At 31.1% G+C, this 13702-nt stretch overlaps 1 protein-coding gene across 3 annotated transcripts in view; it reads left to right on the plus strand.

Moving 5' to 3' along the window:
* The window catches only part of LOC122632888 (probable G-protein coupled receptor B0563.6), a 40406-nt gene that overhangs the window by 7951 nt on the left and 18753 nt on the right, over positions 1-13702 (plus strand). For 2 of the 3 annotated variants that reach the window (XM_043820165.1, XM_043820166.1), the window contains exon 2: positions 11761-12749. In XM_043820165.1, coding sequence (XP_043676100.1) covers positions 12470-12749 — 280 coding nt within the window. In that variant the 5' untranslated portion in view covers positions 11761-12469. Of the gene's footprint in view, positions 1-4868; positions 4919-11760; positions 12750-13702 lie in introns of those variants that run through there. The other variant, XM_043820167.1, reaches the window with a different exon arrangement.

Here is a 13702-nt window from a genome sequence, read left to right on the forward strand (position 1 = left end):
TGTCGAAGCCATCTTCAAAATATTTCCCACTTATTCTAGAGACATCTACTGTGTAAGTAAATATTATTCTTTTTTTTTTTAATTAAATAAAATAAATCAAAATGACATTTCCTTATGTAAGATCATTTGTAATAATCCGTGATTTTTTTAACGGAGGGCTTATTTAAAAAACAAAAAAGAATAAAAAAGAAGTATTAATATCCAGCGAAACTTTAAACGGTCATTTACTGATGTTCTCACACCAAGTTCCTCGAAGAAGAAACAAGCAAAACAAAGAAAATAAAATAAGAAAAAAAATGATGGCTCGAAGGTAGCAGACCACCCTCGTTTGCTCATCTACCCTCGTTGGAGCTTTTTATGGTTTCGTAAGTGGCGGTTCGCGATAAAGCCGAAGTTACCAAAAAAAGGAAAAAAAAATTAATAATAATAAAAAAAGAAGAAAAAAATGGAAAAGTGAAAAAGGAAAATGAGAAGAAATGCTTGAGAAAGGAAGAGAGAGAGAGAGAGAGAGAGAAAATGAAAAGGAGAACGCTGCAGACCTTCAAGATATATTTTATATAATATCGAGAGATGGTCGAATGAGAAGGTGAGGATGAGGGTGGTTTTAGCGGAGGGGTTGAAGACCCAGAGTCGGATATCTTGAGAGCGCATAATTATCTCGGCTCCTCTCGTATTATCGCGCCTCACGTTGCCGGCCACGAGACGACGACGATGGACGACGGAACGTTCGTTAATTAATGCTTTTCACTGATGGCCAGCTTTCCTATAGGAGATTTTTAAGAATTATCCTCGGGCATCTTCGAGTCAACTGACGTATAAAGCTTACTAATTCTTAGATCTCGGAATATATAAGAAAGATGGAATCTTCTCAAGTAAAAACTTATATTATATCTTTTTACCCTATTATTCTGCGAAAGATCAATATAATCGGATCTACATTTATCAATGTATATTATTAACATTTATATGCGGTAAAAGAAAACGTAACAATTTCTCAATTGCTACGGTTATTTTTAAACGATGTATTTCTGAAATGTGCATGAATTGAAAAGTTATTACTCTATGATTAGAATTGTTTATTACTATTGTATGATGATCCAACGTAATCGATACTTAAATACTATATGAATTGAGGATCACTCATCTTTCAAAAGATTATTTTCAATTTTCATTATTTATAAATAATCATAATGTACATAAGAACATTGATATCATTAGCTTCTTGCTTGTTTCTACGTACCCATATATCATTGACCTATCATATCTTTACTATATATAAATACTATTGTCACACAATAATACTTTATGGTAGAATTAACACGAAGGAATATGTGTGACTAATGGAAAGAGAAACTCGACCACATAGAGAGACTATCTTTACTAACACCATTAATGATCGCAAGTGACATTCAAACTTTTAAATAATGAATCTTTTTTGAAATCTAGTTTTGACAATGGGTTATTAAAAAAAAAAAAAAGAAAAAGAGAAGTAATTTTATATTAATATTACGATTGATTCTTTTTTTTTTTTTTAAGAGAAATCACTTTTCTTTGAATCGTAACACGTATTGCTAGTCTAGCCCAGTATATTAAACGAAAGGAAATCGTAGCTTGAAGGAACGCGGATTACGATTCGTGAGTCTTTTCTCTCTTTCTCTCCCTCTTTCTCTTTCTCTTTCTTACTTCCGGTAGCCGGTAACGCACGTGCATTGAACGTACAAAGAGAAAAGAGATCCGAGAACGAAATTCAGATCTTGAAGGAAAATGAATCACATTCCCTTCGAACTTCGAACGATAAGAAGATTCATATTTACACTCTGCTAACTTATTGTTAGTCGATCTCTTTGTGCGTAGTACATTTTCTTTTTCCAATTTTTAAAAAATTGAAAAAAAATCATTTATCCTTTTAATATACTTTTGGATATTTAAAAAACTAAAAGTCGGATGATAGAAAAATTTTTTTCTTTCTTTCTTTTTTGAAATAATTAGAGTAATTCCAACGAATCAGACGATTCGGTCTCATATTTTGTTGATATAGTCCGATCTTTTACTACATATTTTTAATGATAAGATTGGTAATTATTAACAAAACTCATAAACAATATTGTTTATTTGTTTTTAATTAAGAAATTAGATTAGTTATTTGTAATATAGTAATTAAATATTCTCGACAATTTTCTGCTTAGTTCTTAGATCATAATTTATTAAAAAATAATTATTCAGAAATAATTATTTTCTGAAATATAATCCGTTAATATGAAATTTAAAGATTATGCTTATGATAGTACGACGAGTGAAAAACGAGTGAGTCGCCACTCCTTGATTTTTGGCATAGATGGACCGGTTTTTTTCAGGAATATTTGATCCATTGTAAAATTATATATTGCTACGTTTTTATAACATATATTCGACTATTTATTACAGAGTTGCTAAATTTGCATTCTTTCTGTTAATCATTTTTAAAAACGAAGATCTATTATGTATTTCTTAAATGAATAACAACCAGAAAAACGTTTGGTTCGTATAACTGAAGAAGATATAAAGGAAAATAAAGAACCAGAAACTGTCTCACCTGGATGCTCGCAAGCAATTAGTAAAAAGACTACCGTGGCAGACACGCCAGATACAATGCTAAATAAAATTAATTCAATCCTCGGTACATCATCATGTAGTTTAACGAATTAGAAAACGTAGGAGATGTTTCAAACGGAAAAAGTAATAAAACGTGTTAAAAATTCAAACAAATGTGATAAACGTAAACATCTGCCTTACGGAAGATTCATCTTCGAATGAAAATTTTATAGATTTTGTAGTCCAAAAGTTTGAAGATAATTTTCTAAAGAAAGAAGGTAATGCTGAATAGGTCGGTTGTAAAACATAATACAGATATACATCTAAACAATTCAACTGAATTTGATGTGTGAGATATAATAAGCGATTCCACGGAGGATGTTTAAAATTTTTGAATTTATGTGATCTTTTGTAGAGCGGTTTTATGCAAGCAAAAATAACAATTCTTCTTTTTATTATATACAAAACTTTTTTTTTTTGAGTGAGGTGACCTTTTACATGGGAAAAAATTTCTTCTTTTTTTCTTTTTACAAAAATCAAAAATTATTTTTCAATTTTATCTTGATATTATAATTTTTTCACGTAGGTATTTACTTTCATAACATATTTTTTATTTCTTTGTATATCTATTAAATTCAAAACTTTTTTGAAACATTGAAGCTTTTAAGAAAAAGTGGTCCATCACTCTTCGAATTATTCTAAGAATAGTAATAATAAAAAAAAAAAAAAGAAAACAACAACAAATAGAACAATTGGCAACGATTCAAGGTAATGTGGATATTTTACCAAAAAAATAAAAAATTAATAAAAGGAATAAAAAGAAAAAAATAAATAGGGAAAATTGAGAAAAACGGATTTTTTTCAAAGAAGGAGAGTGAGTTAATCGGACTATCCCGTAACGTTCTTATACACCGACGGAAGTCGTCGTTCTTGCGCTCGACTGCTTTTGATAGAACGTCCAATAGTTGCTCGGTCTCGTGTAAGGCGCGCGCCTGGAACGAAGCGGTATCAATTTGCCGACGGGACTCTGTCGGTAGTAAAATTGCTTGAGCGCGCTTGAAAAATTTTTCTCCATTGCGAATTAGCTACAAGAGCGAATAAGACGTAAGTATCTATGTAACGTATACAATAACACACTTATCTATCACGTATTATAATACTTTTTTATTATAGACAATATCAACTTTAAAATTAGTCTTGTTGTATCTTTTTTTTTTTATTTTTTTTTTATTTTTTATTCAAAATATTATGTTATTTTTATAGATTACCACATAGCGATTGCCATTATTCTAACTTTTAACAGAAATTCCATTCTTTTTTATTCTAATTCCATTCGTATTTTAAATTATGTATGATTCATTGGATGTTCCAAATGAGCGCGTAAACTTTCTTCTTGAATATAAGTACAAATTGATTTAAATCAACTGTGACAAAATTTCACGAAAAGTTTTTGTACCATTATAATATCACACATAAAATATCATACTAATCGCTTGAAAATATTCAAAATTATTTCTGTTCGATTAGAAACACTTTTATGTTAAAAATAAACAAAATATCTAAGTCGGATATATTGAAATTTTATATAAAACTTTTAGAAAACGTGGAGATATATTGTTTACAATTTCATACAAATTGAAGTGCCGCTTATTTTATTATAAAAATGTTTATAGAAGAAGATTAATGAAAAGATCGAATCGCATCCATTAAAATTTTTCGGAATAATTTTGCGAAACACGAAGATATTTGGTTTGTAATTTCAAGCAAATTGTTCGAATAATTTCAACGCAACGCCTATTTCAGTATAAACATTTTAATATTAACCTTCTGTAGCTTAATTCTTTTTAGGAAAATTATATAATATGAAAGTTGTAGTACAACTTATAATTAAAAAAAAAAAAAAAGAAAAACAAACAAACAAACAAACAAACAAACAGGAGAAACTTTAGATATGAAGTAACAATTAATTTCGTTACGACGAAATGAAATGAAACTCGAAAAAATACAGGGATATAAACGTGTGCTTTCAAAGTTATATAACGATAAAGTGGATAATACATATATGTGATCATAATCAATCTGAACAAAAATAGTTCAAAGTATTAAAACTGATTCATCTGTTTCTCATCGCTTCTAACTTTACAATGGTTCTTGTCTTGTTCGTTGCGATTATATGAGCATGATAATAAACTAATTATATTTCTATCTATCTATCTATCTCTTTCTGTCTTTCTCGAAGGGAGACCCTTGAGGCTCGTAAAGGAGATCACAAGGGAGTGCTTCGTTCGTCGCGTTAGAGGACCTCCGACACATCCTACGAAGACGCAGTCGTTGGAAAGAGAGCCACGTAAGCTTTCGATCCTAACGGGAGAAGTAGCTTCAGGCTACTCTCTCTCTCTCTCTCTCTCTCTCTCTCTCTCTCTCTCTCTCTCTCTCTCTCTCTCTTTAACCTTCGAAGACGTCCTCAACCCTTACGTGTCGAGCGTATCCGTTCCTTTAGACCGACAAATTATCCCTTCAGATAAGTCGAAGTTAATCTCGCAAGCAGCAGAGCGTGCCTGGTGACTTCCTTTGCTTACCAATGGGAGAGAGACTCTCATCGCTTTAGTTAAATACTTCATCGAGTTATCAAGAGTTCCGACGAAATTTCTAATCACTAATCGCGAAGATCTTTTCAATTTTATTTTTTATATTTCAGATTCTTCTTATCTTTTTCTCTCTCTCTTTTTTTTTTACGTCTCACGATACACCGTATTTCGTAGAATTTTGAATTGATTGTCGTAAAAAAAAAGTGTCATTATGAAACGGATTAATTTGATCGAAAGAATTTATTTGAGAGATTATTCAAACGATATAATTTAAATATTTTATTATCGAAAGTTTCGAAATTGCAAGAGAAAGTAATTTTAATTTTTGGTATTGTTTTCATTTGATAAGGGAGAGAAAAGAAAGAAAGGACGAAACTCGTTTCAATCTAAAACAATTTTCATTTGTACACGTCGAGTTCCAATACCGGAGAGACAGAGAAAGACAGAGAGAAAGACAGAGAGAGAGAGAGAGAGAGAGTGAGAGAGAGAGAGAGAGAGAGAGAGAGAGAGAGAGAGAGAGAGAGAGAAAAGAAATGAAACAACGAACCAGTAGGAAACATGCGACAACCTTATAGTTCACCAGAAAATCCGTTAGAGGGTACTAAACTGCGCGCGACTATTAATTTTCAGTCGAAAGTTTCTGGGTAAAATTTCGGTTGATTGGTCTTGGATGGCGAGGAGGGATGGGGTCGGGTATGGTGAGAGAGAGAGAGAGAGAGAGAGAGGAGTAGTGATGCTGGAGGAGGGAAAACGGGTAGATTTAGGGAAGAAGAGAAGACTTATTGCTCCAACAGGAAGGCACGATTTTGCGGCGTGCCCGAGGATTCAAACTCGATGCGAAAGTTTTCGCTAATTTTCTCGGCTCTATCCCGTCCTCCTCTCGTCCCCTTCTCAAATCCCTTTCGTGTTGTGGTACACGAAGAAATATGAGTTGGGTCGAGTACACCCAAAGCATTTCGAAACATTGTAAAACCAAAAGTCATCCTACATCTTATCCCTTATATTGTTGCGAAAAAGATTTTCCATAAAATTGATATTTCTTCTAATAAATATGATAAATTTGTGGTTTATGTCATCAAGCATTCTTTTTGTGCAAAGTAAAATAATCAATTTTTGGTTAGATAGTGTGAAGGGATTCATCTTTACCAGAGATTGATGATTGTTAGTTATATATATTTAAAAAGTATAGAAGAGATCGATTTTTCCGAAATATTTTTAATCGACAATATTATCCATCTCTGTAAATTTTACTAGAAAATTCGACAAATTGACAAAGTTATAAACGTTTGAAGTTGATTCTATCAAATTCAACGTTAAATGTATTTTAAATTTTAAACGGTTTTTTTTTTCTCAAAACTATATTATTCAAATCAGTGTCAATGATATTTTTAAAACTATTGAACAGATTTGGATAAAATTTAGCACGATTGTTTCTCATATCATTATCCAGTTTTTGTCATAAGTGAAAGTTTTTTTTAGGAGATATAGTTCTTTTCTTTTAATCATTAAAAAAGTATAAAAATTTTTTATCGAAAATCACATGGTAAATTCAATCACTTATATTTGTTTATTAAATGAAAATATTAAAAATCAATTTCGCGAAGGACTGATTTTTTTAATCTACTTTAAGAGCTTTTTTGATAATACCCTGAGGAGATATCATTGGCATCGTAAAAGCTATACAAAACAATTTTCCTTGCTTCGACATCGATAATTCCAAGAAGATAACGGATTATTTTAATTTTTTTTGTTGGAAAATATTCCTCAAGGTACACATTACGATATATACATTTAATGATTTTTTTATTAACGAAATAAATTACATTAAAAAAAAAATGATATTTATGTAGACGATCCTTTTCTTGGAGCATCTATATAAATATTCCCCCGTAAATATTTTTGCGAAATCTGAATTTTTTTCGTTGCATATATGACTTTAATGATTTTCTTTATTTTTCCCATATATCGTCATTTCGAAATCGAAAATCGAATCGAACCAGGATTACCTGAATTATTTGTGACATAAAGTATTAAAGAATAGAGTATTAAAACAATGGAATATTAAAAGTAATGCTTTCATGTTATATTTTACAAACACTATAATGATTCGAGAATGAGTTACCATCTCAATGATCGAAGAATAATAATCGATAAAAGTTATAAGAGAATATAGTATTTCAACTAATATTATTGATTTACTGATTTTAGATAGATTTGATTATTTTATAACTGGTCTGATAGAATAAGGAACACAGATTTATTAGCTAATTACCAGTTTTTCAGGATGCAGAGTATAAATTTAACAAATAATCACAGACTTATTAATTATTTAATTACCGGGTTTATTGAATAGCGAATACTAATTACTTTTTTGGTTGATTAATTTTTTTTTAAACATCTTGCTCGTCTCAGAAGAATTTGCGGAGGATAAAAGATTTGTTCCTGTCTTTCTATTGGATAAAAATGTTAATGCTTACAGATCTGATTGATTTAAAATTTAATAAAGAATTTAATAAGATATTGTATTATGAAGCGTGATCTTGCTGTTGAAAGGTTCAATAAACATTTAACGGGATATTTTACAACAGAGTGTTTTATTACAGAGCATTTTATAACAGAAGTATTTTTTATGTCACCAAAGGTGTTCGGTGAGCGTATGAATGGTCTCTAAGGTTTGAAGAGGTATACGGTATCAACAACGGGACGATAGAATAGCGATCGTAAATGGTAAACACTAAAAATGTATTGGTATAACTTTCTTTCCTAAATAGGTCCTTGAGTTATACATTTCTAACTTTCAACGAGGAAAATATTATAGCATAAGAGAAAAAGAAATAAACTTATGTAGGACGGAATAATTGGGAAGAAATGTTAGTCAACTTATCATTGCCATTTTGGATTTTCGATAAAACTGATATCTGTACGAAAAATATTGTCAAATTTGTGTTGCTTTTATTTCGTAACGATATTATGAAATAGATCAAAAGATGAAATGAGAGAATAACGAAAAAATGTTGTTCAATTCAGTACCGCTATTTTGAAATTTCTACAAAGTTAATTTGCTATGTTGAATTTGAATTTCAACATGACATTGCTTACACACACACACACAAAATATATAATATATATATATATATATATATAATATATTATATATATATATATATATTCTTTATTTTGAAGTTTTTCTGTCTTCGAAAATGATTACAGTTAGTAAAGTGCGCCTTGTAAACTGAAAAGGATTATTTAAGGACAAGTTTTCCTTTTCTCCCTTCCTGTCTGTCTCTTTTACGAACAAACTCTCGATGAAAGTTTCTATGTCCTCGGAGAGAGAAAGAAAAAGAAAGAGAAAGAGAGAGAGAGAAAGTAAGTCCCTCGTGTATCTTCTTCGTAGGGTCGTATATGTCGACTCACGGGGTAACAAGAAAGGAACGGGATCTTGTGGGGTCGTTAGAAGAAATACTGGTGAGAGAGAAGCAAAGAGAGAAAAGGGGAGAGAGAGAGAGAGAGAGAGAGAGAGAGAGAGAGAGAAAAGGAAGGAGGAGAGAGAGAGAGAGAGAGGGAGAGAGAGGGAGAGTAGGAAGCAAGAGAAAGAGAAGAACTTTTTGTGTACTTTCGTGATGAGTTTCATCGTCGTTCTTCCGGTCCGTTGACACCGCGAACGACGGCCAATGGTACTTGCTTCATTTCTCTCTCTTTCTCTCATTTATTTTTTTTAGGCAGAACTGCGAAAAGTTCCTTATACTCTTGATACAGCAAAAAGTGTAACGAACGATTATTTCCGAAATTACTTGAGATATTCAAAAACTTTTTCAGATCTTTATGATTCGTATTAAAATCTACATATGTCTATATGTTTCTTTAAACAACTAAATATGTATTGTGTATGTATGTGTTTTGATGTATATATGTGCGCATGTGTATGGATGTATTTACTCTATCTTGTAAACACATAGATGGATTGACTTGAAATTTATGAAAAAAAAATAATAGTTGCTACAGAAATTCTGGTTTGATTCAACTTTCGGTTTTGCAATGATGATATATCGAAAAAACTAAAAAATTCATAAAAATTTAAGGGGTTAAATATACTTAGACGGTTCAAAAAAAAGACAATTTTTATGATTTTTTTTGCATGTAATTTATTTCATTAAAAAAATTGTAATGTTATTATCAAAAAATGTACTTTATTTCATTCAATAAAAAAATCATTAAATTTATGTATTGTAAGACATGTCTTGAGGAATATTTTCCAACAAAAAAAAATTAAGATAATCCGTTATCTTCTTGAACCAGGGAAAATTATTTTGTACAGCTTTTACGATGCCAATGATATCTCCTCAGGGTATTATCAAAAAAGCTCTTAAAGTAGATTAAAAAACCATTCCTTCACGAAATTGATTTTTAATATTTTCATTTAATAAACAAATATGAGTGATTGAATTTACCATGTGATTTTCGATAAAAAATAATGATTAAAAACTTTTTTAATGATTAAAAGAAAAGAACTATGTTTGCTAAAAAAAACTTTCACTTATGACAAAAACTAGATAATGATATGAGAAATAATCGTGCCAAATTTTATCCAAACCGGTTCAGTAGTTTTTAAAATATTATTGACACTGATTTGAATAATATAGTTTTGAGAAAAAAAACCGTTTAAAATTTTAAGTATATTTAACGTTGAATTTGACAGAATCAACTTCAAACGTTTATAACTTTGTCAATTTGTCGAATTTTCTAATAAAATTTACAGAGAATATTCTTAAAGGATAATATTGTCGATTAAAAATATTTCGGAAAAATCGATGTTTTTAACTTTTTAGGACGTAACATCTTAAAGTAAAGTGTTGTAAATTGTATTGAAAATTTTTTCGAAATTTTATTTGTTAAAAACGATCAAAGATGGCGGATTTCGCGAAAAAATTAGAAAGCGTAAATATACCGCATAATATATCCCTTCGTTCAGCTTTTCTCCTTCTCTTTCTAACAACGACTTGTAGCGAAACGTATTATGTAAGTCGCAGCTGTCGTTGTACTGGCACAAGCTCGTAGTCCTAGTGGAAAACTTGCTCGAGTTTGTCAGTTTCGACCGATGCAAGAACAACTTCCGTTCACCTCCTCCACTTCTTCTTTTCCTCCTCCTTCTGCTTCTGCTTTTCTCTTTGTCTCCGATGTTAACCCTCCGAATCATGACACATGCTTTTGGAAATAGCAAATTTTCTTTTTTCACCCTGGTACTTTCCACCCCATGACGTGTCGATTCCGAACTTAGTCTTCACTCCATCGAATTATTGTACAGCAATAACCATCGCGAAAACTTACTTCCAAGAGTTATCTTCCGCATGATTTGAACCCATATAATTTTTTCTTCTCGAAGAGTTTTCGAAGATCGAGAAGAATCATTATAATAACCCGAAGAATTCTTGTTCGTCCTTTCTATCTTACATGTTAAGTCTACTGTATTTCAATATTTCATTTCTTAAGGTAACTACTTCTAGCAATAGGAATTGATTTTTTTCATTTATATATATATATACATTTACGATCATTAATAAGGTTAATGGCGATTTATTTTTTTCTTAATATACAAGATGTATCAATGATCGTATTACGATCCGTAGAAAAGTGATTTTCTCTCGTCAAAAAATCAATCGAAATTTTATAATGAAATTAATTTTGTTTTATAAAATAATCAATATTTCAAAAATGTTGATTATGAAATGTCGATATTTTCATAAAATAATTGATATTCAAAAATATTGATCACTTAATAATTTGACATACGTACGCACGTGTGTTAAATGATTAATAATAAGCAATTTTAGTTTCACTCGATCGTCGTTTTTAAATTTCGTATAGTTTTTGAAATGGTTTATATATCAATGCTGGTTGAAAAGTTTTTCGATGAATAATTGTGAGAATCGAGCGAGATCGTTGAAATAAATCGTAATTTGTGGGAGCAATCTATGATGGCGACGTTGGTGGTAGGAGTTAAGGAGCTTCTTGGAAAAATCACGTATCGGAACTTGCGAAAGCTCAGTCATCGAAGTTTTGTAATCGACACGCGCTAGCCGTCTCGTTGCTTTAACTCGGGAAGTAACGATCTATTTCCTTTACTATAAGAGGATCTTCCACTTTTACGATAGCCCTTTGTATTCTGCGTAACAATTCCGATAAAGAAAGGTATTATCGCTATGAAACGTTAACGTCCTTTAAAAAGGAACATGTTGTATCTATGTAATCTACAATCTTGTCGGAGTTTCTTCTTAAACTGTAATTTTCAAAAAAAAAAAAAAAAAAAAGAAAAGAGAAAAAGAGAAAAGAAATAAGAAAAAGGAATGTCGGTAAGATTAAGAAAAGAACGTTCGTAAAGTTTGCTTATCGACGTTAACAAAATTGCCATCACGAGTCATGCCAAGAGTAAAGTTTAATATAGTTTAGACCAAAGTAATTTTTCAAAGTTCCTCAAGATTTTTGACCCACCCTGTATAAAGTAATATGAAAGTAAAGTCATCCTTACATTTTCTCGCTTATGTAGACGTGATAAGGCGTTAATTCAAGTATGTCATATAACCAACAAAATTTTGATATTTTTCAGGAACACGTGAATGCCATTCTCATCGTCGCATGATCAAAAATGTCGGCGTACAAGTCGTCGGGAAGAAAATGTTCGGATTCTTCGGTGAAATAAATGTCGGCACGTGTATGTGTTACACGTTAGTCTGGTAAATCGACGAAGGAAGAAGAAAAGGCTGCATTCTTTGTGATATATCTAAGAGAAAGAGAGAAAGAGAAAGAAAGACAGAAAGAGAGACGAGCTACACGAAACTTTCGTCTCTCAAACCTGTTGCTTGGCACGTGTATTTCGACGAACGATTCGTCTATTGGAAACGTGAACTATCGTTCTCGATCGATCGTTAAAAAATTGAAAGAAAAAAAAATAATAATAATAAAAACCGATAATATCAAAATTTATCTTTACATCTGAGATATAAATTCAAAATCGATTCGCGAAGTAGAACGCTTTATATCTTTTTTTTTTCACGACAATTTCAACGATTAAATAAGCGATGAGATTTACGTTTATTGTTTTATTATTTCGTATTAATTTGGTCATATAATTGTTTGAACATTAATTACAATAAAAATGATGTTCGTTAGTTTCTTTTCATTTTTCACAAATCTCTCTAACGTTTATCTTGTGTATTCGGTTTCTATACGTTCAATGACGATTATAAAGATGTCGATCAATCAGATAACGGGGATTGACCGAGAGGGCGTTGTTCGTAAAACTAATGTGAGATTCAATGGAGGCGGATAATCTCTTTCTCGATGAGAACGTGAATTTTAAAGTAGGAAGAAAGAAAAGAAAAGCGATGGAGACACTCAACGTGAGTGGCGGACGTATTTGCTTTTCACAGGAAGATCTGGAGATCCTAGAGGATCCCAGGACACCGACCCTGAGAAGAATTAGTTATGGCATCGTTTTACCTGCCATCTGTTGCTTGGGCATTATCGGTAACATGTTGAACTTGCTTGTACTTACGAGGAGAAACATGCGTGGCACTGCTTATATTTATATGAGAGGTGAGTCAATATTATTACTAATGTTGCTAATCAATTTTATTTTTTTCTCTTCTTTTTTCTTTTTTTTTTCTTTTATCAATATTATAAAACGAATGATATATCTACTTTATGTCATTCATAATTTTCTTTACGACTTGGATATAAAAGAGTTCATTATTATTATTGGGTTAGCCAATAAGTAGGTAATATCGGAAGATTCAGTATTTTATCTCTAAATAAAATGAGAGGAATAATATAAGTAATGGGTTGGCTGATAAGTAATGTCGGAAACTTCAATAACAAATATAAATGTTTATTCAGATATAATATACGGAAAATGTTAACATTGCTGAATTTGTCAATGAGGGTATGTTGAGTAAGATTAATACACGATTATTTTTTATACGATACAAATTAGTATCGTAATTTTAATAATATTTTTCAAAGTACGCACATTCTTTACAAATGTTACATCAAACTGGTATAATAACTTTTATCCGAGGAACTTCATTATTAACAATAAAATCGATGAAGTAAAGATGACGTTTCTACGTAAAGAAAGAAAATCTCTTTTTACCCTCCTTATTTTACAAGACCGTTATTAAAATTCACCGAGCGTGTTCAACCCTTATATTACTGAGGTGAACATTATCGGAGAAGATTTTCACGTCGAAATCGCCTTATTTCACTTTAAAATCTACGAGATTATTCGTCTCAGCGAAGGTCATTTTCGTAGGATGTTCGTGCGTTGAAATAAGAGATGTGTGAGAAAAAATAAGAGAGAAAGAGAGAAAGAGAATAAGAGAGCATAAGAACGGAGATAGGGAGGACGCCATTAGCATCGAAGGATCGTGTAATTCCTTTCAATAAAGTTATTCCATGTTTACATAATATCGAAGCAGAAAGCTCGATCGCATTCCTATCCACTCGTCGTGCATTATCGAACATCATAGAGTTCTTCGAGCACGTCCACA

Source organism: Vespula pensylvanica, chromosome 11 (genome assembly GCF_014466175.1).
Source record: "Vespula pensylvanica isolate Volc-1 chromosome 11, ASM1446617v1, whole genome shotgun sequence".
NCBI classification, from domain to species: Eukaryota; Metazoa; Arthropoda; class Insecta; order Hymenoptera; family Vespidae; genus Vespula; species Vespula pensylvanica.